Consider the following 27,713-nt stretch of genomic DNA (forward strand, 5'->3'; position numbering starts at 1 on the left):
ACATGACTTTAAAAAATAAGTCTACTTAAAAAATGGTAAGACTTATTTTTTTAAAGCTACGTGACATTTTTTAATAAAAAAAATTCTGTTAGCAAAGAGGGTATATTTGCACAATTAGTGTAACGATAGGGGTATTTATGCGTCACCTTTTTAACAAGGGTATATTTGCTCTAAATCGCAAAGTTGGAGGGTATTTGCACCTTTTCCCTTATAAGTACCCGTTTGGCCATGAGAATTATTCACTTTTTTTCGGATTTTTTTTAAAAAACTTTTTTCACTTTATGGTGTTTTTGAAGTTGTATTTGGAATTTGAAAAACAACAAAAACCTTGTTTTTCACTTTTTCCATTGTCTGTTTTGGACCTTTATTTTTATTTTTCTGGTTTCAATTTTTACCCAATTTTTTTTTATGTTGCTCAGTTGCTCTCCACTCCAAAAAACATTGAACATCATGTGCTAAAAAGCCTTTAAAAGAAAAAGAAGCAGGTGGTAATTTTGGCGACAAAGCCATACTTAGAAATGCTATATTTTCTGTATACACAAGTAGCTTCCCAGTTGCAGCCTTTTGATGGAAAGAAATCATCAGTCTTGAGCACTCCATAACTGATTTCGAGTATAGTTGTTATATTTCTCGCATTGGTTAGGTTTATTAATTGCTTTCGGTGGTTTTGCTAGTTTTTAGAAATTGAAGGTACAAATCATATTTCTTAGAAAAAATACATTTCAAAAACCAAATATTATTTGCAAAAACTATAGCCAAACACAACTCTAACTCCAACTCCAAATTCAACAATTCCAAAAAAAAAAAAAAGTTTTTTTTTTTTTTTTTGGTTTCTATGGCCAAATGCCTACTTAATGAATGTGTCACACCCTTAAAAAGTTACTTCTAGCGGGAGTAATACGACCGAAAAAATAGCATTCGTTTTAAATTTGTAAAACCTGAGAACTGAGATTGTAAGCTCTAAGTCCTTTTTTTCTTTTTTCCTTTTTGTGACAAGTGTACGTCTGATCTGTTTTTTTCGTTAAACAAATTCAAACTTAGTTTTTCTTTTTAAAATTTTCAGAAACTCCAAAAAAATTTGGGCAGCTTTTGACTTTGCAAGTTCTTTCGTTTGTTAACTTTTTTTAATCAAACCGTAAAGTTTGACATGTGAGGAACGGAGTGATGAAATGATAAGATGTTTGCGGGGCTTTTTGTTTACCTCTAATCTTAGCGTGTGGACCTTCACTTCCATTATTCACATTTTCCGTTTTATTTGTTTAGCTTTGGCCTTTGGGACGATATACTATATGGGATCTGGAATTTGAGGCTTTAAAATGCCAGTTTTAAGAATATTACGTAGGAGTATTTATTTACTCGCAACTTGGTGCTGATATTGATATTACTAAATTAGTTTATCATGGTTAAGTATGTGATATATCAAGGTAAAATATACTCCCTCTGTTTCAATTTACGTGAACCTATTTGATTGGGCATGAAGTTTAAAAAAATATAAAAGACTTTTAAATTTGTGGTGTAAAATGATTCACATATATTTTGTGTGGCTATAAATCATTGCATAAAGGTAAAATGTTTCTAAATATAGAAAGAGGTTATTCTTTTTGGCACGAATTAATAAGGAAATAAATTCATATAAATTAAAACGAAAGGAGTATGTGTTAATTAAATAGTTTATTCATTAGATTAGCGTGAGCTACGCTGATCGTGTGTCGAAATGCATGTACATCTTTTTACAGTGTAAAGTTAGTAAATCATGAGAAAGTGACCGCCCACAATGTTAAGGAAAAGGACAGAGAAAAGTCAAAGATACATGAAGGGTCAACCCTAAATTTGGTACGTGTTTTGTCCAGTGGTGATTAGATGATAACTTTCTTCCAATATGAGCCAGGTGTGTGTGTATTTTTGAAAGTTGACATCGTCAATAAATGCCGAATTCCATGACTTCTAGATTTATTATAGCTATAGAATCAATTCCTTTCACATTATTTGCTCTCTTTCAATGCGGAACTTGGAGATTTTAATGTCCAAAAGTATAAATTACAAGCAAGCAAAAGCACATGCCAATATGCCATACTCACCCTAGTTTGCTTTTGCACTAAAATATACTCCTCTCATCCCAATTTATGTGTCATATGTGTTTTACTATGTCCTAAAAAGATTATTATACTTCTTTATTTAGAAATAATTTAATTTTAAACTTTCTAATTTTATTCTTGATGAGATGGTTTATAGCCAAACAAATATCTATGGCTTATTAAATCATAAGTTATTTTTTTTTTAAATTACTTCTTTGTTAAGTTCCATGCTTAGCAAATTAAACATTACCACATAAATTGGGACGACGAAAGTAGTAACATGTATACTGCGTTTCTGATAAAGCTAGCTTCTGATCATGCACGTTTAAATGCTACAATAGCGAACTGCACATTAGATCATCAGCCACATCAAACATTGGAAGTGTTAAATTAAAAGGTGAGTTCGAACTATATAGATATTCTCTTCTTCTTCTCTAATATTAAAAGAAAGAACCACATCTTCTTGACAAAATCAAATAAATAAATATGTGCATATATGATGAGGTGTGTGTGTACTATGCAATAGTTGTAGTGATCGAAGGGTACTCTCCTCGATGAAGAACGTGGAGAAATGCAATACTTGGTGTGAATTGCAGAATCATGTGAACCATCGAGTCTTTAAACGCAAGTTGCACCTGAAGCCATTAGCCGAGGACACATCTCGCAGAAAGAAAAAAGGTACTCTCCCATTCATGAAGCCTTGAAAACCTTTCTTTTTTTTGATCAATTATATATGAATTATAAGTTCTATGCGCTGACAAGGATACAAAATATTTATACTTCGGATTCTATAAAATAAGTAACAATAAATCTCTATGACAAGCCATAAGAAGAAATTAACCGATATTCTTTTTCATCTTAGTATCTTACCATATGAATAGTTGCCTTAGCACAGTTTGAGGCTAATGAAACGGCTTGGCCTATTTGGTATTAAGGTTTTAGACATAGCTCATTGATTTCCCACTACTTCTCACGCTCCAATCTCCAATGACCCAAGCTATTGATTGTATTGTACTGTCACGTACGGGTTTGATTTTTTTTTTTTTTAATGATACAAGCACATGGAAATTATTTTTGATAAAAGGTGGCAGTAAAACTAGGATCCAATTAGACCTTTGTTTATTCTAATATCATGTTGAAGTGTGAACCCATCTTTTTTTAAAGCTTAGGTTATTAGGGAAAACACAGTTTCATTATTATTAGGTATGTCTTCATTACTGTTTACTCGATCGTTTAGCATGAGGATAATATAACTGCAAGGGAAAATTCTTGGAGAACATCATATACAAATCAAGGTGATCTTGAGATTGTAGTTCCTGCCAATAAATATAGATACGTTTGGGAGGGTTTGGTAGATGTAATTTCATTATTAAATGGCATGTGTGAGCATGATTTTATCAAAGGCTCTTTTATAAAATGCTTGATGTTCACATGAAGGGAAATGAAGGAACTGCACTTCTACAGTTGTATATATACACATGTTCACAAGGAACTGAGCTTTAGCTACGAATAATGGAGTTAATACACTCTTCCACAAGCTATCAATGCTTCTAGTAGTTTAGGCAATTATTAGTTCAAATGTATATACCATCCAATTGCATTATTATGCAATATTAACTTTAACTAAGTAATATACATGCACTTGCACAAAAGTTATATAAAAGTCGATTGGAATATTGTTATTAATTAGCTGTTAGGTAAAGTTATGTTGGCGGAGATAAATCATTTTTATACTACTAGTTAAGAGGACAGAAGAAAACATTGGAAAATTGCAATATATAGGAGCAATCAGTATTCCAACTCATGACACTTTAGATAAATCGTGACCTCTTGAACATTATACTGTCCTGTACGAACTAAAGAGTTAAGGACATTTAACCACATAATATTAATTTATTTCCATAGGTACATAACTATAGTTCCTGTCTAACCAACTGAATTTATTAATCGAACCAAGTAGATTGCAAGACAAACGAGAAAGAAAAGCCACTTTTAAAACCAAAAACTTGGAACTAAGAAAAAACTTATAATATCAGGCATCCTCAAGAAATTACCTTCATGTTGTCAAAAGAATTACTTTGGATCGTCAAAATCCACCAAACTACTTTCAATAGGCCCTGAGCTTGAAGAAGCCCCCAGATGGGATGAAAATCTCGGAATATTTTCATCTTCTTTGTGATAACTTGATTCTTGCTGTACATGATATGCTTGTTGTATCAAAGATGTAATTGATGATGATTCCGAAATGAAAGTAGTTTCGGCAGAATTCAGTGCTTTAGAGACGAACCCTATATATGTGTGTGAAAAATAAAGGTAGATAAAATTAGATACTGTTGAAGACAAATTAAGTAGAAATGAAAATGTGCTCTATCTAATAGCTAAAGTTTTTAGATGAAACGATCACACACTTTAACATGGTATTAGAGCGAACAAAGATCCTGGGTGCTGATCATAAAAATTAGGTTGGATGGTTTGGTTTTGGACAATCTGTTAATTTTGCTACCATTTGACATGTAAGTAGGAAATAGCGATCCTTAAGGCGAAAATAATATTTGGAAAAACTACTCCTAACTAAAACATGAAAGAACTCCAACACATGGTGCTAGAGTTCGAAACTATGACAAAAGAAACTCTAGTAAAATGTGTAGGAATTTGAGAATTCGATCCCGGAGTTTCAATTGCAATTCAAACTTCAGAAAAAAAATCTGTAACACCAGAAATTTTTCATGGAGTTTGAACTCCGCGACACTCTCTAGGAGTTTCAACTTTTACAAATGAAACTCATGGACAATGTCCTAAAGCTCAAACAATGCAGCACTTTAAATATCCGAAGTTTGACAAATTCTGAAACTCTGGTAGAATTTCCTCAAGTTTTTTCGTGGTTTTGGTAGGAGTATTTTGTCCAAATATATTTTTGTATTAAACAACAGTTAAATGTTCATTAATTTTGAGTAAGCGGTTAAATATTAATTAACGGTCCGAAAAGTGACTAGTTGTCCATTTTTCCCACCCCCAACCATTACTAAAAGCAGTTCTCACGTGCTCGATCCATGAAAAAAAAGAATTAGGCCCCACGTGAGGGAGCATGCTGAAGATAAAGTCAGTTAAAAACCTACAATGTCCAAACATAGGATTCTCTACTTTACCTGAAGGTTGATCAACTCTTGGTGAGACTCCAAAGTTCAAATCAGCATTATTATTACCGCTACTGCGAAGTAGCTGGGCGTTGTGGTGAACATCATGTTCTAATTGGGAGAAAGTCCCCAAAGAAGTTGGGAGATAATTATTGGAGCTAGCATCTGGAAATTGTTCTTGATGATGATGATGATGATGATCAGTAGTAATGTATGTCCCAAATTCAGTTTTGCATTCCACCCTTTCTGGGAAATTAAGCTTAGCTTTATTTCCCTTAAATTTAAGGGCAGCTTCATCATATGCAATAGCAGCATCCACATCAGTGTGAAAAGTCCCAAGCCATACTCTAGCAGCTTTTTTAGGGTCTCTGATTTCGGCTGCCCATTTACCCCAAGGTCTTTGCCTCACACCTCTGTAGTGTCTTCTTCTTTGATTCCCTTCACACATGAATACACGTATAACAACAAATGGTTTAATATACGACAAGAAACACGTGAGGTTATATGTCCATTTATGGAAGGTTGGAAGGAGATCTTTTTATTATAAGCAAAATCAACAATACTCTAAGTGGTAACTTTTTGAAGAAGATGCTTAATTAGGTAATTTTGCTTTTGGAATCCCAGGAGTGATAAGCTTCCACTTGAAGAAGTCATTCCATTCGTCCCAATTTATATGTGATGGTGTTTGATTGTGCACGAAAATTAATCCCCTATTTGGATGGTGGTTTCCCGTGGTTCATTAATGTATGATTTTCTATGAAACCATGTTTGTTTCTATTGTTCTTAAAATTATGTGGTACGGTGTTGTAAATCCGTAGTTCATCCCATGGTTATATAACCATGAAAAGTCCCAATTTATGTAACCACGAATTTGGTGGTTTTCCGTGGTTACGTATTTCATTTCTCTATTATACCCCACCCTTCACCTTCCACCCCACCCTACCACTCACCCCACCCCACCCACTCACCCCACCCCCACCCCCAACTACCTCACTCCTCTGCCACTTACCCCCACCACCCAACCACCACCCGCTACCTCTCAACACGGCTCAACCCCACCCCACAACCAGTCACCCTCACCCTCATCCCACTACCACCTACCCCTCCACCACCCCCACCCAATACCCCTCAACACCACCCAACCCCACCTCCCGCAACCACTCACCCCCACCCTACCACCTACTTATTTTTTAAAGTTCCTATTTTATTCTTTACCTGAGTTTTATTAATATATATAAACTAATTTCTAATTAAGAGTTAAGGATATTTTAGTAAACTTACAAGTTATTATACAGTACCATACAGTCAAACCAAATAATACAAATGTTATTAAACCACAACAAACGATACGGTCTATCAAAACATTGTGTTCATTAATACAGTACAATGCAATACAGCACCATACTGTACCATACCGTACTGTACATTAATGAAACACGGGAAACAACCATCCAAACAGAAAGACTTTTGAAATTTATAATTTAAAACAAGTCATACATATATTTGTACGACAAATCATCTTATTCATCAGAATAAAGTAAGAAGTTTAAAATTAAAATGTTTCCAAATAAAAAAGAATACCATGCTTTCTGGGACAAATTAAAAAAAAAAAAAAAAAAAGCATGACACATATACTGGGATAGGGGAGTACTAATAACGATCTCAAGCACAAGCTAAGAAGGATTAGATAATAAGATATCTCTGACAGTGTATTGATATCTTAAACCATCACATAAAATTAACCTAACTCTTCGTGTAGCAAGCTTGATATGGTTATCTGAAAGTAAGAACATGTAAAAATCATTACACTAATAGCATGTATCACTTAAATCCGTCTTATAATTAATTAGTCATAGTCAGGAAAATTCCTAATAAAATTTGGTTGATCATGAAGAGGATCATCAAAAGTTGCAAATATACATTCTTTATCTAGAATATATACCTTGTTGTTGATTGGGCTGAGGTTGGTTTTGCATAGACTGAGTTAGGGTTAATGGCGTATTATGCACAGAGGAAGCTGAAGAAGAATGGGTATTATTAATGGTGTTTCCAGCAGTGGTGTTCCCAATAACCTGAGAGAGGACACCAACCATAGTAGACATGTCATGTTGAGATCGAGCTGCTGAGTACATATTGGGACATATGTCTTGTTGATTAGTAATATGATTTTCTTCTTCTTTCTCCGATGATTCATATGGCCTCTTCCCATGTCTAATTCGATCCACTTTTGCTGCCTTTTTTCTTTCTTTCAATTATTTCAAGAATAAGAGCTACATATGATTCATTCACAGTAGCTAATCAATTAGTAGCTCTAACGTTGTGCTAACTACTGAAAGGAAAACACATGAAGTTGAAAACCAAGAGATTAAACTGAAGAATGCGGATAAAAAAGGAGAAGAAAATGCTAGGGTTTACAATTGTGTAGCTTTGTAGACTTTATGTGAACTATTATCTAGCTGGATGAATGTAGAAGTTGGACTATTTGTTGGTCATACGGTAATAATTTGTCGCTATTTGCTCATTTTTTCAAATTATCTTTCAATGGAGTGGACTACAAACACGAGTCCTAGTCGAGAATGAAGATTGTCCCACAATGGATATAAAAGAAGACTTCATAGAGTTTACAAAACATAAAATAAAAACGGAAAGGGCCAAATATACCCCGTACTATGACAAAAGATTTAAATATATCCTTCGTTATACTTTGGGTCCAAATATATTCATTTCGTTATATTATTAGATTAAATATACCCCTCCTCCGTTAAAGTTGTCCAAGGTAGACATCTAATCTTACGTGACACTAATATATGATAAGGTGGACACCACATGGAATGACACCTCATCACCTCTAACCCATTTTACCCCTCCCCTTTATTTGTTCTTCCACAATTAAAATTTTCTTCCCCTACCCATCATTACCGCCATAAGAGCTCTGGATTTTTTTCCCCCGAACTCGATCACACGTGGAGTCTAAACTAGAGGAGATACTTTAACTAATAAGGATTCGAGTGGATTAGGGACTACAAAATTAGAAAAAGTTTAAATTAACGCTGGCCTTGGTAAATGTGTAAAAATGGTGAAGTGAAGGTTACCAATAGTGCGGTATTTGCCTAAATTGGGCAAGAGACCTAACATAAGTACTACCAACAAGCCTCATATCATCCGCATTCAAGCATATATCTAAAACTTCCCAGGAAGCGGAGAGCTCGAGACAGGTCTTTATGCTTAACTGCTTCCTTGTATTCTTGCCACTCCCTTAAAGCCCTAATTTTCTAGAGCTCTAACTTATCGTGTTAACGGTGGCAGAGGGAAGAAGATTTTAGTAGTGAAGGAACAAATAAAGGAGAGGGTAAAATGGGTTAGAGATGATGAAGTGGCATGCCACGTGACATTCACCTTATCAAATACTAGTGCCACGTAAGATTAGATGTACACCTTGGACAACTTTAACAGAAGAGGGGTATGTTTAATCCAATAGTATAATGGTAGGGGTATATTTGAACCCAAAGTATAAAGAAGGGTATATTTAAAACGTTTCTCATAATCCAGGGGCATATTTGGCCCTTTTCCGAAATAAAAATTAAAGCTCCTTTTGGTAAACAAAATTGAGACCCATTTTTCCCTGCTTTCTTCTTTAAATATATATTGTTTTTTCTTTCTTTAAGATGGACGAAGAACTAAATTTTTAAGTGTTGCTTGCATAGTATCATGCCACTAGTTGTTTTGTTCCGTTACAATTCGTTGTATATTGTTATCTTAAATCTTTCAAGAGACCTTTAATTTACACGTATCGAAAAATAAAATACAAGAAATTTTTGCATTGTCATTTACTTTTATTCAAATTGCATGTTGCACAAATTCCTCCATATGTCTCATTCTCCGTGTAATATTATAAATTACAAAATCGACATGATTATTTAGAAATGTATTCGTTAGATGTTTATCCTCATATTTCAAATATACCAAGCAGATCACATCACTTTCTTCTTTAGGGGTGTGGGGGAGGGAGATGCTCTGGAGTCTGGATGATTTAAATAAAATATTTAGGGCAAAGAATGAAAATTGAGTGTAGCAGTAAACTAGTGATAGCTCGATTATATTAAGTTGTGTTCCACGTAAGAGAGGTTGATGGTGACAATAAGAATAAATAAAAATCAAATAAGTGGAAGCAGTTGTGTCTGCTGACCAAGTCCTCCGCTTTTTTTCTTTAAATATCTTAATTTTCTCAAATGTGATTTCTTTCTTTCTCCCAACTAAGTATGGACTGTCAATACTTGTCCAACTAGGGAGAAGAGAAAGAAATCACATATGGGAAAATTAAGATATTTAAAGAAAAAAGGCGGAGGACTTGGTCAGTAGACACAACTGCTTCCACTTATTTGATTTTTATTTATTCTTATTGTCACCATCAAACTCTCTTACGTGGAACACAACTTAATATTCCCCTTTGCTGGATAAAAAAATCATTTTCTTGTTTTATTTTGAAAACGAAAATTCTACTCAAACACAAGGGCGGATTTACATGGCGGTGAGGGCGTTCACCTGAACACCCTCGATAAAAAATTACAGTGTATATATAAGGTAATTTTTCGTGTTTATGTACATATATTGATTTTTGAACATCCTAAACAAATGCAAAAGGTTAGCTCAAGCGATCTAGGGAGTTCAAAATTATCTCTAGCGTCCTACGTTTGATCCCCAGGGACAACGTAATTTTTTATATTTAGTTTTATTGTTTTTTTTTAACCTCCTGAGTGAAAATCCTAGATCCGCCACTACTCAAACATTGTCCATGCATGTGCTATTTGGTTATCTTATTAAATTTATTAATAATGTTCAATATTTTTCACTTTTTAGGAAATTTTTTAAGAAAGAGATGATCATGATAATAAGACTAAAATTAGAGTGAAAGAACACCAAAATTGAGGTACAAGTTTTAACCTGGGAACGTTTTAACAAATTCATTTATAGCAAGGAATCAGAATCCAGAGAAAGGGAGAGTATACAAAATGTCAGCCAAAAAAACTTTAAATAAAAGAGAGAAATGTTAATCGAAGTGAAAAGCAAGGCCCAACTATTTGATTTTGCATTTGAGAATTCGACAAGCTAAAATAGGACATTTGATTTTGTCAATGTAATGACTATCTTTGCTTAGACTTGACAAAGCAGACTGACAAAGTGTTACTAGAAGAAACCAGACTAACCTGGCTCCTCTTACAATCTCTTGAAGATTTTTCTAAGCGAGAAACTCTATTTTGTGCCTCACAACTGACACAAGTTGTGTAAGGCTTCTATTCGTCTCACCAATTTAGGTAACCACTTTCACGATCTAAACCCAACATGTTCGAGTGGCAAGCTCCTTAACTAGTTGGGATGAAATGGCAAAGTAATCAAAATATACTCACGAAAGGGAGGTGTTGCTGCATCCTTTCATCCTGACTAATTACATTTACTCAATAAGTACAAAGATAACGAGCTTCGTTGAATTTTTATCAACAAAATAAATAACATGATTATGAAGAATTATAATAAGTACAAGCTTCCGGGAAATATGAAGTAAAAGATGTAACCAGACATCGAAAAGCAAAACTTTTGACAGCATCGGGAAACAAACTTGAAAATGACGATTTTAACAGGGCAATACACGAATCAACATTTGTATGTACAATTCTCGTATGATCATGAAGTTGGCTGGATCCTTTTGAGCCGCATGTATTCCAAAAACTGAGAAGGTAATTCTGCTAAAAGTGACTGACGGACCGAGTCTCCACCTACAAATCAATTCAAAGGAATCAGGTCGCATACAGAGAAAGCCTACTCACACTAGTGTCGCTCTTAGAGAAAGACATTTGATCTATCCTCCTCAATAAGAGATAGCTCGTGTTAAGCTTTAAAATAACCTACTTTGTACATCCCAGTAGGGAACAAATTTGACTATGTCACGCACTGCAACACGTCCACGTGTTGATTCAAGCCTCTGTTTATCAGCATCTAAAATCTGTGGACATACAAAAAAGGAATTGTCTTTATGCCTCTAGATGATTTGATACCAATGCTTCATATGGATAAAGAGTAAATACATGCCTCCATTTCCTTGTAATCAGCTCCTCCCACCACAACAATAAGAACTGACAATGGCAAATCCGTAGCATGAACAATGGCATACATTGTTTCTTGGAGATCTGTTATCACTCCGTCCTGGGATTTTTGTAATAATGTAATCAGCATATCCAAATAACCATATGAAATTTACTCACAAATGGGCATAATGAAATTTAGCCTCAGGACAAAATTAGATAAAGACTTCACTCTAGGTGAAATTCAAGTTAAAGGTTTTCTATACCATTTTTATGCGTTCCAATGGAAGATTTACATACAACAACAACATACCCAGTATAATCCCAAAAGGTGGGGTCTGAGGAGGGTAGAGTGTATGCAGACCTTACCCCTACCTTGGGAGGTAGATAGGCTGCTTCCGATAGACCCTCGGCTCAAGAGAAGGTGCCAAGACAACAATAATAATAGGCAGTAATAGCAACATATAATAAGATAAATGAAGTTAACAAAGAAAGAAAGAAACAATCAAGCCTTTTTTTCAATAAGGAAAGAAACAATCAAGCTATATTAGAGTTTAAAAAAATAAGAGAATGGGCAAAGATAGTAATACTTCTATTACGGAAAAGAAATCCTCACGGCCCACTACTAGCCCTCTACCCTCTACCATGATACTCGACTTCCACACCCTCCTATCAAGGGTCAGGTTCTCGGTAAGCTAAAGCTGCACAATATCCTGCCAAATCATCTCTCCCCAGGACTTCTTCAGCCTACCCCTCCATCTCCTCAGGCCCGCCACCGCCAGCCTCTCACACCTCACTGGCGCATCAACGCATCTCCGTTGCCCATGGTTAAACCATCTCAACCTTTCTTTCCGCATCTTATTCACCACAGCGGCCACACCCATCTTGTCACGAATCACTTAATTCCGAATCATATCTCTCCTGGTATGCCCGCACATCCATCTCAATATCTGTATCTCTGCTACCTTCATCTTCTAGACATGAGCTTTCATTTCATCCATCTCGCTCTAATATGATGTCTGACATCGTCATCAATCTCACTATTCCCTCGGATGATCGGCCCCAGGTACTTGAAACTTTCTTTCTTGGGAATGACCTTAGTGTCAAGTCGCACGTCCTCATCCTCTACTAGTATCACATCACTGAACTTGCTCTCCAAGTACTCGATCTTAGTCCTGCTCAACTTGAAACCTTTCGACAACAAGGTCTATCTCAAAACTTCCAGCCTTGCATTAACACCGCTTCGCGTCTCGTCAATAAGCATAATGTCATCTGCAAATAACATGAACCACGACACCTCTCCTTGAATGTGACGCATCAGTGCGTCCATCGCCAAAACAACAGTGGAATATTTACATGTATATAAATAATTATATGTCTACATATCAGTACCATTTGCCTAGCTTAACTGCAAGGCTTGATGGTAACTCAGGTTCATGCTACCAATCAAGGTTCAAACTTTGCTCATTCGTTGAATAGAAAGCACAACTCCCACTTAAAAGCCAAAAAAGATCACATGTTTGAAAAGAGATCAACTGGCTAGAACTCTAATCAAAGAAAGCCAACATGCTAGCACATAATGGGTAGCATTTTACTTGACCTAAAAACCACGACCATCAGTAAATAAGGTGAAAGTACGGTGGTCATCACAAATTGAAAAAGAGATGGTCTATGTTTACAAAGTGAGATGTACCGTGATTATTAACAAAACGAAGTATTTCCGCTCGCCCTTCATCAAAGACTAATTTGCTATATTGGCAGCTGACGTAACTACTGGTCCAAATATAGTTGGTCCTGCAAGCGAAACATTAAAAAGGGCATTCATGTATGCTGTCATGATACCCTGGATTCATCCCACCTAGAATAAGAAAATCCTGATTAATAAAATAAAACGAAAAGCAGAAATTATGGAGGTCGCAACATTAAGATATAGTAACAAAATCACATTTAATGCTCTTTTGGATATACCTCACAGTAGTCACTGCTGCCATTTAGATTGAAGTAATGAGAAACAGGGCCATCAATGGGCTGCACTCCGAAACCCCAAGCAGGGTAACGTCGGTCCTTAACGTAGAACTGCAATACCTCTCCAGAAATAGAAGCAACCTTGCTCAAACATGATATCATGAAGGAGAAAGAGTACAAAACATATATAAAGACCAATACATACCAGTAAAGTCGATGGCCACCATGAAGTTAAGTTCATAGCCCCCTGCCAACTAATCGAGGAATGTATGCTGGATTTTCTCAAAAAAGCTTTCCGCAAAAAGCTGGCTCTTTAGGACCTGGTAAAATTTGTGACCTCGATGACCAAACGCAGAAAGTTTGATGTAGAAGTATCTTTTCCTGCCAACAGAGATTTTTACCTTAGTTTGCAAATTTTGTCCCACAGCAGCTAGTATGAAAAGATTTGCAATCGAACCAGTCAAGTGCAACACTTTTAGTAATACAAATTGTATGGTCATCCCTCAACTCATCGATGTGTAAAAGATAATTAGCTACACTTAAAATCCATATATCTACCAGTGAGTTAGAAACCCACAAAAAATATGGCTAATGACTACATGAGAATAATTTCTTTTTCACCAAATTCAAAATTCATAAAATTCTAACAATTTCACACTTGCTCATACCAACATCTGATTCACATGGAATAGTATATAGTCCCATAGAAAGTGGCACTCTAGCTCATAGCAACATATGTCTCGCAAGGTTTCCTGTTTGGTCCCTTCCAAGATTTACATTTTTTTGGGGAGGGTCTCAGAAATACTTTTTAGGAAGCACATGGAGGAACATTTCTTTTATACCTTACTTCCAACTTGTTGAATCCTTATGGAAACTGGTTTCCAAATTGGACTATGATCATCTTTTATAACTTCTGTATTTTGCAAATTGGAACCACCGTTCCTCTCTCTATAGTTTTAGATATCACCAAAAATGGATCCTGCCACAATCAATGAGATAGTTATCTTATATCCATTACACAATTCAAAATGATAAAAGATAAAACTAATTTGATGAGTTCTTTCACTTTTTGAGAAAAAAATCCTTGGACACCAACTCTGAACATCTCAATTTCAAATCTACAGTAGTCTTTGAGGCAACACTTTCTTCATCACAAACAGTAAGGTTACCATATTTTTGTGCATGCGTTGGACCAGAAGATTGTTCTCCACGCAAAAGGTCTAAGGTCAGGGAACCATTTGACTTTGTGACAATCTACAAGGAAATTCAATAATCATTGGATTAATAAGAAAAAGGTCACTTCATACATAGAACTATATTGATTATGAAATCATTGGTTGGAAAAAAATAGATGCATGCAAGAACTTAAAAAGGAGAAATACAACAAACAGGTTTCAAGCAGGCATCAAATGTGGCTATTATCTTGCTGGTAACATCTGGATAATCAAGCAGAATAGTATGATTGTCAAGCAAATCCACAATGTTTTAACTACCAGCCGACACACACGACAACCAGTGGTGGGATATGCATAACCGAGTTACACAAAGCATAGAGCCTTAAATGTGACATGTGTCTTCTCTTAGCACTTCAGCTCACATACAAATTACAGCTTCAATATCGAGTCATGCCCTTGTCTCTTACACCATAAGTAAGAAAACTACGGTGACGCTATAATTTCAAAAATAAATATTGGATTGACAAGTGATCCGCAACCTCAGATAATGTGCAACTAGCCTCTCCAAGAAAGTCATGCTCCTCCAGTTTAAGCATCTGCATAAGTAATGCAGACTTTATGTATTAATCGTGAGCCATGATTATATATGTCCGTATCCTTTAATATTGCTTGAAAAATTAAAATGGTCTAATCATTTTCCCATAGAAAGTAAATGATGGAACAAATAAATTAACTGCTAGGCACATGACATGTACTCATCAGGTAGGAAAGGAAACTTATTATCCAACAGCCTGTAAAGATGACAAAGCAGAGTGAAGAAAATGGAAGTTGAAACGCTTAGCTTTACATGCTTCTCTAATTACTTCTCTACTGCGAGTCCAGGTGAATCGGGAAAGTTCATGGCTAAATTTTAGGTATCCACTGTTCCACTGTTAGATGTGCGAACAAAGTACCACATTGGTAGCTGGAAAGAAAAAAAAATTACTTATAAGGAGTTGCATACTCTTAATGATGTAAGGCCTTTTGGGGGAAAACCGTGCGGGCTTGGCCCAAAGCGGACAGTATCACATCATGTTAAGTGTATCTTTGAACTGTTAAGCCCAACAACTGGTATCAGAGCCAATGGAGGCTTAGTGCCTTTGCCCGTCTATGAGTCGGTTTACAACCTTTACCCATAGCTTTGAAGACGCATACACAGCCTTTGGGCTTCAATGACCGTAAATACTCTGACGATGTGAGTGACACTTTGTCACGTTGAATCTCTGACCCGTAATGAGTCATGTGGAACCTAGTTCAAGGGGGAGATTGTTGAATGTGCGAACAAAGTACCACGTTGGTAGCTGAAAAGAAAAAAGAGCTACTTATAAGGAGTTAGATACTCTTATTAAAAGAACTTGTGATATCTTCTATTGAACGACAGTCAATAACGTTCTAAAACGAACTCTGGTGTGAGCCTGATAATTTGACATTTTCCACTAAACCATATTTCTAAAGCTAGCCATAGAAAATCAAAAATAAATGGAAGATATCAGATAAAGCAGCAACTGCTATTGATATCACATGAACAACAACCAGTATGATTGATACCCAAGTTCTGTCAACCTATCACTACACTAGTTTGTCTCTAAAAGCTAGATTTGGAGGATATCCTTTGTAAAGAATGGCCTTCTCAGTGCACGATAGCAAGCGACTGTTAACGTGCACAGATGGCCTGAGAAAATGGGGAAAAGCCGAACTCGCAAACAATCGCAAGTAAACAGAACACCAGTGAACACTAAACGACTAGATGAGATCCGAACTCAGTCCGAAAAAGCAAATCACAAACAAATGGAGGCGAATAATGGTGAATCGACCCAGATAGAGATGATGGTTGAAGTAACAAGGAATTAGAGGAAGCTATGGATACAGGTAAAGAAATGCCGGTGCAGGAGAAGTGTGCAACACCAAGAGCAGGTGAGAAAACGCCGCCGGGAAACCCTAATGGGTAACAAAGCCCCAAATTGACAGATAACCCAAGTAATCCACAACCAGAGGTGGTGGTAACAGGAAATGAAATGCCAGAATCAATAGCAGAAGCTGAACCTCAGACATGGGCAAATGTAGTTGCAGGTAACAAACTAGCAGGTAAAAGAATGAGTCTAACCTCTTATGCTCTTATATCTAAGAAGGTGAGGCGGTGGTGGCACCGGAGAAAGAGGACGTGGAAGAGGAGTTCGAGAAATGGCAATTTTCTCTAATCCTATATATGGTAGGTAATTCCCCAACAATAGGGGCGGTGGAACGACATCTGGCATGTTATGGGCAGTACGAGCAAAAACCACTAGTCTTCTACCACAATGACGACTATTTTCTCATCTGATTTCATAACACGGAGGATAGAAACAGAACCAGGGACAATTAACAACAGGCCAGTAATTGTGAAAGCATGGGCACATAATTTCACACTTGCAAATGAAATTCTCAGAACAGTGCCGATATCGGTAAGATTTCCTAATCTTCTTTTGATATGTTGGGAAAGAAAGCTTTGGGGAAAATCAGTAATGGTTTAGGGACTCCGGTGTATGCTGATGACTGTACGACCATTGGGGCTAGGGTATCTTATGCTAGAGTTCTAATTGATATGGATATCACAAAACCCTTGTGATGTGCCGGGAAATTATGGCACATCCAAGGCCTTTTTACCAGAAGTTTTATGTTACACCTTCGAAAATTTTTCGTTGATACGCAAGTGGACGAATTAGTGATGAATATGAGTGCATGATGTCTATGAGCAAGAAACGACGTTTGATGACCTTAGGCGAGATTTCGAAGGTATCCGATGTGAGATGAGAGAGTTGGCCAAGTTAAGATGAGATATAAGGTGAGTGATGCATGTGCATGGACGTGGGTGATTCAAATGAGAAGTCTAAGAAATATGGGAAGTTGCAGAATTGCAACTGCCCAGTGGTCGTAAAGTGCATAATACAGACCGTAAATCGATATACGGTCCGTAAACTGGCAGTCGTAAAATGCCATGCAAAAGGTTCAACTTTCTGCCAGCCGAGAAAAGGTAAAATACGACCTGGAGGACGGGCCGTAAAGTGATTTACGGCCCGTAAACCATGGTCGTAAATCACCATGCATGCAACCAAAGTTTCTGGTTCTGGAAATGGTTAAATACGCCCATGGAGGACGAGCTGTATAGTGGAATACGGGTCGTAAACCACGATGGACGACCACTGTTCACTCAGCACAGATTTTTACAAGTCATTAAATAAAGGGACCAACACTTGTTTTATTTCATTTTCACATTGAACTACTTCTCTCTAAAACTTCTCTCTACATTTATTACATGAGTTTTCAAGGATTATAAGCCATCAATAACATTAAGACAAGTGAATCAAGGATAAGGAAGTCATCAAGGATCATCCAAGTCAAGAAATCCAAATGGAAAAAAACTAGGGTTTTGCTCAAAGAGGAGTATTATCAACCAAAGCTTGTCCCAACAACTTCTAAGGTAAGATTCATGATATTTACATGATGTTTAAGGTATTGGAGAATTAAAATACATGGATTGTAGAAAATATGGTCAACTAGGTCATGAATGATGAATAGTGACATTTTGAGGAATAGTTTGAATTGAATCATGAATGTTGTTGTGTTGTGATATGAATATATTATAAATGGTACTAAGGTCATGAACTAGACACTTTAGACGAATGGATGAAGTTGGGTGCTATGACCATGATTATGGGTGAATTAGGGGCAAAGTGAGGAATCTAGATAATGTTGATAATGTGAATGACTAATGGCCATTGTTATAATATTAATGAAGGTATAAACGCTAGCATTGGAAGGAAACGTGCAAGAGTAAACTAGTTCGACGAAAAGGTATGTAAGGCTACCCTTCTTTCATAAGGCATGGTTCTTTGGCCAAACTCCTAATTCCTCTATATGAGTATGTTGACTTCAAATGATTGATATTCCGAGCTCATAAGCTCACTATCCTTGATATGTACTACGAACGTACTACGCACCTCATGCGACGAGTAAGGCTATGACATAGAAGTAACGATAATGACGATGATAGTAATGATGATAATAATAATAATGATGTTAAAGGTGCCTACGGGCTATTGTATGTATGTGTGCCTATGAAGGGCTATACTGAAACCCCCGAGCCTATAGTGTCGGGTAGAGTAAATATATGTATAGAGTATGTATACGATTATGAAATGCGCGCACACCTCTGCAGATGGTACGGATAACCCTGAAGCCTTGGTAGGGCCAGGTATGAGAACCCTTGAGCCTTGGTTGGCCAAGTATGTATGAAACACCGATCCTACGAGGTCGGGTATGCTATGTAATGTTATGTATACGATATGACTATGTATATAATATGAATATGAATGTGATAAGACTATGTACATGAATATGAATAAGGACATGAATACGAATATGAGCACAAATATGGTACGAGTACTATTACGGAATACAGTCGATAATGTATGTATACGAACACGTATGGGAATGGAAAGTTCCTACAAAAGGCAAGTAAGTGTTGTGACGATGATATTATTGTCTCCCCTCCTATGCTATTTTCATATATTGATTCCTTATGCTTATATATCGATGTTGATCATGCTTTACATACTCAGTACATTCTTCGTACTGACGTCCTTTTGTTTGTGGACCCTGCGTCATGCCCGCAGGTGCACAGGGAGACAGACTTGATCTATAGCTGCTTATTCTGAGATTGTATAGAGAGCTCCATTTCCTTCGGAGCTGTATCTTTTGGGTACTTATTCTTTTGTGTACATAATTATGGGCATAACGGGGTCCTGTCCCGCTCACGTGATGTGTCATACTATTCTTAGAGGCTCGTAGTCACGTGTATATGATTAGCTATGTCTGGCCTTGTCGGCCTATGTTTTTGTATATCATTTTGTCGGCCATGTGGGCCCATGTACATTGATGCGGCGTAAATGCCTGTGATGATATAAATGTGTTGTCGTCCATTTTGACTAGTTTGATGATTATAAAAATGAAATGTATGTCCAATTGTATGGCTCGCCTAGTTGTAAGTTTAAGAGTAAGCTAAGAGGGTGCCCAGGTGGGCTAGCACCGGGTGCTCGTCGCGGCCCCCTAGTCGGGTCGTGACATTTTACTTATTTTTAAGCAAGTCAGTGAAAATTTAATGTGTTTTTAGTGTTTTTCAGGTAATAGAGAAATTTTGGGTTGACAACTGTTGAAGTGCAGAAATTGGCCTTTATGACAAAATATTGGCCGTATTTCTTGGGCATATTTAAAGATAAGCAAAATCAGAAAGTCATGCTGAGAAGATGGTGAAATACGAATAACTTTTACGGACCGTATATGTTTCCTGCAATGTTACATGTGTATTCGAGCCTTAGTTTTGGTAATTATGGCCCGTGGGAGTGAAGCATTTTAATTTATCATTGGTGTAGTTAGCATAACTCTGATTTTGCTTCATGCGTTTGGTTCCCGCAATTTGACGGAAGAGTAGCGTGAAATCAAAAATTTGGAATGCAAATTGCAATCTCCATGTCTTACGAAATGAAATAAATTGTGTGTAATTCGGCTGTCCTGTATAATTTTCTTCAGGCTGGGAAGTGGGAACTTCTCCACAGGCACAACTTCAATACTCCCTCCGTTCCATTTTGTTTGTCATTCTTCACTTGATACCAAGTTTAATAAAGAAAGGAAGCTTTTTAAAACTATGATCTTCTTGAGTATTCAATAATATTTGTGGGGCTATTACATTTTGAAATTTGTGGTCTTAAACTGCTATGACATTATGAAAGCCTTTTCGTTAAGAAGATATTGAAATGAACTCTTCTTTTCGGAAAGGAAATAGTGTCAAACAAATGGAATGGGGAACGAAAGGAATTTTTTGGTCATTATGTCAATTGTCTGTCTGATACGGATGCATTCGAATTTATTTTATTCATTATGTCATATATTTTTTTTTAATCTTTTTGCGTGACTTTAAAAAAATAAGTCTATTAAAAAAATGGTAAGACTTTACTTTTTTAAAGCTAGGTGACATTTTTTAATAAAAAAACAAGCTAAGCGATTTAAAAAAAAAATCTATAGGTAAAAAGGGTATATTACACCATTAGTATAACGACGGGGGTATATATGCATCACTTTTTTAACGAGGGATATATCTAGTTGGAAAGTATATTTGCACCTTTTCCTTTAAGGACCTGTTTGGACATGAGAATTTTTCACTTTTTTCCGGAATTAAAAAAAAAAAAAAAACTTTTTTCACTTTGTGGTGTTTGGCCATAAAATTTCAAATACAACTTCTATGTGAAAAACAATCAAAATCTTGTTTTTCACTTTTTTCATTTTCTGTTTTGGACCTTTACTTTTATTTTTCTATTTTCAATTTTTAACCCAAATTTTTTTATGTTGCTCAATTTTTACCCCAAAAATTCATACAACTTTTTTCACTAGTCAAGGGCAACTTATGTTGCTTAGTTGCTCTCCTCTCCAACAAACATTGAACATCATGTGCTAAAAAGCTTTAAAAGAAAAAAGCATGTGAGAATTTTGGCAATAAAGCAATACTTAGAGATGCTATATTTTCTGTGTATACAAGTAAGCTTTCCTGTTGCAACCTTTTGATAGAAAGAAACCATCAGTCTTGAGCACTCCATAACTGATTTCGAGTATAGTTGCAAAATTTTTCGCAGTGGTTATATTTATTAATTGCTTTGGATGGTTTTGCTAGTTTTAGAAATTGAGGGTAGAAATTATATTTCATATTTTTTAGAAAAAATACATTTCAATAACCAAATATTATTTACAAAAACTATGACCAATCACAACTTCAACTCAAACTTCAAAAATTTCAATTTTTTTTTTTTTTGGTTTCTATGGCCAAACGCCTACTTAATGAATGCGTCACACCCTTAAAAGTTACTTCTAGCTGTCTGGCGGGAATAATACTACCAAAAAAATGGCATTCGTTTTAAATTTGTAAAACCTGAGAACTGAGATTGTAAACTCTAAAGTCCTGTTTTTTCCTTTTTGTAACAAGTGTACGTCTGATCTGTTTTTGTTATTAAACAAAATTCAAAGAATTTCAAACTTAGTTTTTCTTTTTAAAATTTTCAAAAACTCCAAAACAATTTGGCCGCTTTTGACTTTCATCAAGTTCGTTCGTTTGTCACAAAAATGATCAACGTTGGTTGATGGAAAAGCCGTAAAGTTTGACACGTGAGGAGCGGAGTAATGAAATGATAAGATGTTATTATTCACATTTTCCGTTTTGTTTGTTTTTCGACACTGTTTAATCGAGCTTTGGCCTTTGGGACCATATACTATATGGGATCTGGAATTTGAGGCTTTAAAATGCCAGTTTTAAGAATATTACGTAGGAGTATTTATAATTTACTCGCAACTTGGGGCTGATATTGATATTACTATATTAGTTTTTCATGGTTAAGTATGTGATATATCAAGGTAAAAAATATGTGTTAATTAAATAGTTTATTCATTAGATTAGCGTGAGCTAATAGTGTGTCTTGTCAAGAAATGCATGTAGATCTTTTTACATGTAGAGTTGTAAATTATGAGAAAGTCAAAGAAAGAAGTGATCGCCCACAATGTTAAGAAAAAGGAAAGAGGAAAGTCAAAGATTCATGAAGGGTCAACCCTAAACTTGGGTACGTGATTTGCCCAGTGGTGAATAGATGATAACTTTCTTCCAATATGAGGCAGGTGTGTTTGTATTTTTGCAAGTTGACATCGTCAATAAAAGCCGAATTCCATGACTCTAGATTTATATTAGCTCTAGACTAGAATCAATTCGTTTCACATTTGCTCTCTGTCAATGCTTAATTTGGAGATTTGATGTCCAAAACTATAAATTACAAGCAAGCAAAGGCACAAGCCCTACTCATTCTAGTTTAGCTTTTGCACTAAAATATATTCCTCCAATCCTAATTTATGTCTCATATTTTTCTTTTTCACTTTGTTTCAAAAAGATTGTTATACTTCTTTATTCAAAAATTAACTTAAAACTTTTCATTTTATCCTTAATAAAATGATTTAAATATCTATGGCTTGTTAGACCATATATAAAAAAAAAAATTAAAATTACTTCTTTGTTAAATCCGAGCTCAATAAACACTACCACATAAATTCGGACGATGGAAATAGCTAGTAACATGGATACAACGTTTTCTCTGATAAAGCTAGCTTTTGATGATGCACGTTTACATGCTACAATTAAAGGCGATTTGCGCATTAGATCATTAGCCACATCAAACCTTGGAAGTGCCAAATTAAAGGTGAGCTCGAACTATATATATCCTCTATTATACTCCCTCCGTTTTAATTTATGTGAACCCATTTAACTGGGCACGACATTTAAGAAAAAAGGAAGACTTTTGAAACTTGTGGTTCAAAATAAGTGTTGAATATTTGTGTGGTTGTAAATCATTCATAAAGTGAATTTGTTTCCAAATTAGGAAAGAGGTCATTCATTTTGATATGAACTAAAAAGGAAAAAGATTCACATAAATTGAAACAGAGGAAGTATAAAAAGAAAACCACATCTTCTTGACAAAAGCAAATAGATAAATATGTGCATATACGATGACTGATGAGGTGTGTACTATGCTATAGTTTTAGTGATCGACGGGTACTCTCCTCGATGAAGAACCTAGCAAAATGGGATACTTGGTGTCACCGTTTGAGGCTAATTAACGGCTTGGCCTATTTCGTATTAACATTTTAGACATAGCTCATTGATTTCCTACTACTTCTGATCACTCTCCAATCTCCAGCAATGACCATACTTCTGCAGTGACTCAAGCTATTTAATTGTTGAAGTGTGTCACGTGTGGGCTTGATTTCTTTTTTAATTTATGATACAAGCACATGGAAATTATTTTTGATTATAGGTGGCAATAACTAATATCATGTTGAAGTATGAGACCTATCTCTTTTAAAGCTTAAGTTATTAGAGAGAACACACTTTCATTATTCAGTATGTCTTCGTTGCTGTTTACTCGATCGTTTAGCATGAGGATAATACATAACTGCAAGGCAAAATTCTTCGAGAACATCATAAACAAATCAAGAATCATGATGATCTTGAGATTTTAGTTCCTGCCAATAAATATATATAGGTTTGGGAGGGTTAATAGATGTAACTTCATTATATTAAATGGTATGTATGTCAGCATGATTTTGTCAAAAGTTGTACTAGATTTAATTTCTATAAACTTATAAAAAAAAAAAAAATTATAGGCAACAACGTCCTGGGCTTTTTTATGAGTGCTTATAAATCTTGATGTTCACATGAAAGGAAACGAAGGAACAGTACTCGTAGTCGTATATATACATATGTTCACAAATTACAAGGAATCAAGCTTTAGCTACGAATAATGGAGACGATACAGTACTCTTCCACAAGCTATATATAATGCTTCTAGTAGTTTATGCAGTTATGCGGTCAAATGTGTATACCATCCAATTGAATTACTATATGCAATATTGACTTTCATTAAGTGATATACTTGCACTTGCACAAAGGTTCCCAAGGTTAGATAAAGATCGATTGGAATATTGTTATTAATTATCTGTTAGGTAAAGTTATATTGGCGGAGATAAATCATTTTTATACTCCTAGTTAAGAGGACAGAAGAGAAAATTGGAAAATTGCAACAAATAGGAGCTATCAATATTCGGACTTACATAACACTAGATAAATTGTGACCATTGTAGGTCTTGAACTAAAGAGTTAAGGACATTTAACCACATGATATTAATTTATTTTTCATAGGTAAATGACTATAGTTCCTGTCTAACCAACTGAATTTATTAATCGAACCAAGTAGTGCTATTAATTGCAAGACAAACGAGAAAGAAAAGCCACTTTTAAAACCAAAAACTTGGAATTAAGAAAAACTTATAATAACAGACATCCTCAAGAAATTACCTTCATGTTGTCGAAAGAATATTTACTTTGGATCGTCAAACTCCTCCAAACTACTTTCAATAGGCCCTGAGCTTGAAGAAGTACCAAAATAGGGTGAAAATCTCGGAATGTTTTCATCTTCTTTGTGATAACTTGGCGCTTGTTGTACCAAAGATGTGATTGATGATGATTCCGAAATGAAAGTAGGTTTGGCAAAATTCAGTGCTTTAGAGACGAACCCTATATATGTGTGCGAAAATAGGTATAGATAAAATTAGATATTGTTGAAGACAACTAAGTAGAAATAAAAATGTGTTGATCTCTCTAACGGCTTAAGTTTTTAGATGAGACGATCACACATTTCAACATTGTATTAAAGCAGACAGAGATCCTAGATGCTAATCGTAAAAATTAGGTTGGATGGTCTGTTACTATTTAAAATGTAATTGAGAAATAGCCTTTTTTAAGGTAAAAAAATATATTTGGACAAACTACTCCTAACTAAAATACAAAACAACTTCAACACATAATGCTAGAGTTCGAAGCTATGACAAGTGAAACTGTAGTAAAATGTGGTGGGATTAATTTGAAGAATTCTTGGATTTTCAATTGCAATTCAAACTTCAGAAAAAATTCCTGCAACACTAGAAATTTTTCATGAAGTTTGAAATAGGTAAATAATGTAAAAAATATATTTTATTCATGGTATAACTTCGAACTCCATGACACCTTTTAGGATTTTCAATTTTTACAAATGGAACCCTTGGAGAGTGTCCTAAACCTCAAACAATGCAGCACTTCAAATAACTCCACGACAAGTCTGGAGTTTAAATTGATAAATGCTCAAACTCTAGTAGAAATTTCTTGAGTTTTTTCGTTGTTTTGGTAGGAGTATTTTGTCCAAACATCTTTTTTTTTTTTTAAAGAGTGGTTAAATGTTCATTAGTTTTAAGATAGTGATTAAATATTAATGAACGATCCAAAAAGTGACTATTTTTCATTTTTGCACCCCAACCATTACCAAAAGTAGTTTTCACTTGCTCGACCCATGAAAAAAGAGTTAGGCCCCACGCGAGGGAGCATGTCGAAGGCAAAGTTAAATATATAAAAAAAATAGTACTTCCGTCCCAACTTATGTGATATGTTTCATTTTTTTAGAGTTAATTTGACTAAACTTTAAACCCTACAATGTCTAAATTTAGGATCGTCTACTTTACCTGAAGGTTGATCAACTCTTGGTGAGACTCCAAAGTTCAAATCAGCATTATTATTACCGCTACTGCGAAGTAACTGGGCGTTGTGGTGAACATCAAGTTCTAACTGAGAGAAAGTCCCCAAAGAAGCTGGGAGATAATTATTGGAGCTAGCAGCTGGAAATTGTTCTTGATGATGATGATCAGTAGTAATGTATGTCCCAAATTCAGTTTTGCATTCAACCCTTTCTGGGAAATTAAGCTTAGCTTTATTTCCCTTAAATTTAAGAGCAGCTTCATCATATGCAATAGCAGCATCCACATCAGTGTGAAAAGTCCCAAGCCACACTCTAGCCGCTTTTTTAGGGTCACGGATTTCGGCCGCCCACTTACCCCAAGGTCTTTGCCTCACACCTCTGTAGTGTCTTCTTCTTTGATTCCCTTCACACATGAATACACGTATAACAACAAATGGTTTAATATACGACAAGAAACACGTCAGTTTATATGTCCATTTATGGAAGGTGGACGGAGATCTTTTGATTATAAGCAAAAGCAACAATACCATAAGTGGTAACTTTTTGAAGAAGATGCTTAATTAGGTTATTTTGCTTTTGGAATCCCAGAAGTGATAAGCTTCCACTTGAAGAAGTCATTCCTTTCGTCCCAATTTATATGTGATGGTGTTTGATTATGCACGGAAATTAAGAAAGAAAGGCTTTTGAAATTTATGATTTAAAACAAGTCATATATATTTGTATGACAAATCATCCTATTCAGAATAAAGTAAAAAGTTTAAAATTAAAATGTTCCTAAATAAAAAAGTATACCATGCTTTCTGGGATTAAAAAAAAAGCATGACACATAGATTGGGATAGGGGAGTACTAATAATGATCTCAAGCACAAGCTAAGAAGGATCAGATAATAAGATATCTCTGACAGTGTATTGATATCTTAAACCATCAAATAAATTAACCTAACTCTTCGTGTATCAAGCTTGATATGGTAATCTAAAAGTAAGAACATGTAAAAATCATTACACTAATAGCATGTATCACTTAAATCCATCTTATAATTAATTAGTCATATTCAGGAAAACCCTAATTAAATTTGGTTGATCATGATGAGGATCATCAAAAGTTGCAAATATACATTCTTTATATATAATATATACCTTGTTGTTGATTGGGCTGAGGTTGGCTTTGCATAGACTGACTTAGGGTTAATGGCGTATTATGCACAGAGGAAGCTGAAGAAGAATTGGTATTATTAATGGTGTTTCCAGCAGTGGTGTTCCCAATAACCTGAGAGAGGACACCAACCATAGTAGACATGTCATGTTGAGATCGAGCTGCTGAGTACATATTGGGACATATGTCTTGTTGATTAGTAATATGATTTTCTTCTTTCTCCGATAATTCATATGGCCTCTTCCCATGTCTAATTCGATCCACTTTTGCTGCCTTTTTTCTTTCTTTCAATTATTTCAAGAATAAGAACTATATATGATCATTCATTCACAGTATAGCTAATCAATTAGTAGCTCTTTAACTTTGTGTTAACTACTGAAAGGAAAACACATGAAGAAGTTGAAAACCAAGAGATTAACTGAAGAATGCATAAAAAAGGAGAAGAAAATGCTAGGGTTTACAATTGTGTAGCTTTGTAGACTTACGTGAACTAGTATCTAGGATGAGGGTAGAAGTTAGAATATTTGTGGGTCATAATAATTTGTCGTTATTGCTCATTTTTTTAAATTATCTTTCAATGGAGTGGACTACAAACTTGAGTCCTAGTCGAGAACGGAGGATGTCCCACAATGGATATAAAATAAAACTTCATAGAGTTTACAAAAAATAAAATAAAAGTTACTTCAGAAGCTCCTTTTGGTAGATAAAATTCAGACCCATTTTTTGGTAGACAAAATTGAGACCCATTTTTCCCTGCTTTCTTCTTTAAATATATACTACTACTACTTTTTCTTTCTTTAAGATGGACGAAGAACTAAATTTAAGTGTTGCTTGCAGTGACGGAGCCAGGATTTTCTGTAAGGAGGTTAAAAAATATGAAGAAGTAAACATACGAAGAAGCCAAGGGGGTTCAACACCTATCATATATACATAAAAAAATAATTTTAACCTTCAATATACACTGTA

General features: G+C 35.3%; 4 protein-coding genes across 5 annotated transcripts; all 4 read right to left on the bottom strand.

The window, feature by feature from the left end:
- Positions 1-3,936: 3,936 nt before the first annotated feature.
- On the bottom strand, positions 3,937-7,681 carry LOC132599478 (ethylene-responsive transcription factor ERF113-like). Its single transcript, XM_060312849.1, has 3 exons — positions 7,152-7,681; positions 5,222-5,647; positions 3,937-4,363 (listed from the first exon to the last, which is right to left on the bottom strand). The coding sequence occupies exons 1-3, from the start codon at positions 7,339-7,341 to the stop codon at positions 4,149-4,151; spliced, it is 831 nt and encodes a 276-aa protein (XP_060168832.1). The 5' UTR covers positions 7,342-7,681; the 3' UTR covers positions 3,937-4,148.
- A 2,926-nt stretch (positions 7,682-10,607) lies between these two features.
- LOC132599579 (protein BONZAI 1-like) lies at positions 10,608-13,597 on the bottom strand. Its single transcript, XM_060312907.1, has 6 exons — positions 13,457-13,597; positions 13,255-13,362; positions 12,980-13,144; positions 11,294-11,407; positions 11,114-11,207; positions 10,608-10,980 (listed from the first exon to the last, which is right to left on the bottom strand). Exons 3-6 carry the CDS (start codon positions 13,019-13,021, stop codon positions 10,889-10,891), a joined length of 342 nt encoding a protein of 113 aa, XP_060168890.1. The 5' UTR covers positions 13,022-13,144; positions 13,255-13,362; positions 13,457-13,597; the 3' UTR covers positions 10,608-10,888.
- Positions 13,598-14,092: 495 nt separating this feature from the next.
- Positions 14,093-17,157, bottom strand: LOC132599591 (protein BONZAI 2-like). Of its 2 annotated transcripts, XM_060312916.1 has the most exons (4): positions 16,570-17,157; positions 14,966-15,022; positions 14,318-14,505; positions 14,093-14,230 (listed from the first exon to the last, which is right to left on the bottom strand). In XM_060312916.1, exons 2-4 carry the CDS (start codon positions 15,020-15,022, stop codon positions 14,215-14,217), a joined length of 261 nt encoding a protein of 86 aa, XP_060168899.1. In that variant the 5' UTR covers positions 16,570-17,157; the 3' UTR covers positions 14,093-14,214. The 2 variants fall into 2 exon arrangements, with proteins under 2 accessions (XP_060168899.1, XP_060168905.1); XM_060312922.1 differs by lacking the exon at positions 14,966-15,022 and having other exon boundaries at positions 14,124-14,230; positions 14,421-14,505; positions 16,570-17,125.
- Positions 17,158-24,205: 7,048 nt separating this feature from the next.
- Positions 24,206-27,254, bottom strand: LOC132599567 (ethylene-responsive transcription factor ERF113-like). The gene is made up of 3 exons (XM_060312899.1): positions 26,732-27,254; positions 25,581-25,997; positions 24,206-24,603 (listed from the first exon to the last, which is right to left on the bottom strand). Exons 1-3 carry the CDS (start codon positions 26,919-26,921, stop codon positions 24,407-24,409), a joined length of 804 nt encoding a protein of 267 aa, XP_060168882.1. The 5' UTR covers positions 26,922-27,254; the 3' UTR covers positions 24,206-24,406.
- Positions 27,255-27,713: the final 459 nt, after the last annotated feature.

Source organism: Lycium barbarum, chromosome 1, assembly GCF_019175385.1.
Source record: "Lycium barbarum isolate Lr01 chromosome 1, ASM1917538v2, whole genome shotgun sequence".
Taxonomy (NCBI): domain Eukaryota; kingdom Viridiplantae; phylum Streptophyta; class Magnoliopsida; order Solanales; family Solanaceae; genus Lycium; species Lycium barbarum.

Excerpts from the sequence above, each read along its gene's own strand:
- LOC132599478 (XM_060312849.1), bottom strand. The coding sequence starts at position 7,341 with ATGTACTCAGCAGCTCGATCTCAACATGACATGTCTACTATGGTTGGT. Across the intron at positions 5,648-7,151 it reads TCAGCCCAATCAACAACAAG|GGAATCAAAGAAGAAGACAC; the intron begins GTATATATTCTA and ends TCATGTGTGAAG. Across the intron at positions 4,364-5,221 it reads AAGAGTTGATCAACCTTCAG|GGTTCGTCTCTAAAGCACTG; the intron begins GTAAAGTAGAGA and ends ACACATATATAG.
- LOC132599579 (XM_060312907.1), bottom strand. The coding sequence starts at position 13,021 with ATGAAGGGCGAGCGGAAATACTTCGTTTTGTTAATAATCACG. Across the intron at positions 11,408-12,979 it reads TCGTTTTGTTAATAATCACG|GACGGAGTGATAACAGATCT; the intron begins GTACATCTCACT and ends CAAAAATCCCAG. Across the intron at positions 10,981-11,113 it reads TCCCTACTGGGATGTACAAA|GTGGAGACTCGGTCCGTCAG; the intron begins GTAGGTTATTTT and ends ATTGATTTGTAG.
- LOC132599591 (XM_060312916.1), bottom strand. The coding sequence starts at position 15,022 with ATGCTTAAACTGGAGGAGCATGACTTTCTTGGAGAGGCTAGTTGCACA. Across the intron at positions 14,506-14,965 it reads CTAGTTGCACATTATCTGAG|ATTGTCACAAAGTCAAATGG; the intron begins GTTGCGGATCAC and ends ATTTCCTTGTAG.
- LOC132599567 (XM_060312899.1), bottom strand. The coding sequence starts at position 26,921 with ATGTACTCAGCAGCTCGATCTCAACATGACATGTCTACTATGGTTGGT. Across the intron at positions 25,998-26,731 it reads TCAGCCCAATCAACAACAAG|GGAATCAAAGAAGAAGACAC; the intron begins GTATATATTATA and ends TCATGTGTGAAG. Across the intron at positions 24,604-25,580 it reads AAGAGTTGATCAACCTTCAG|GGTTCGTCTCTAAAGCACTG; the intron begins GTAAAGTAGACG and ends ACACATATATAG.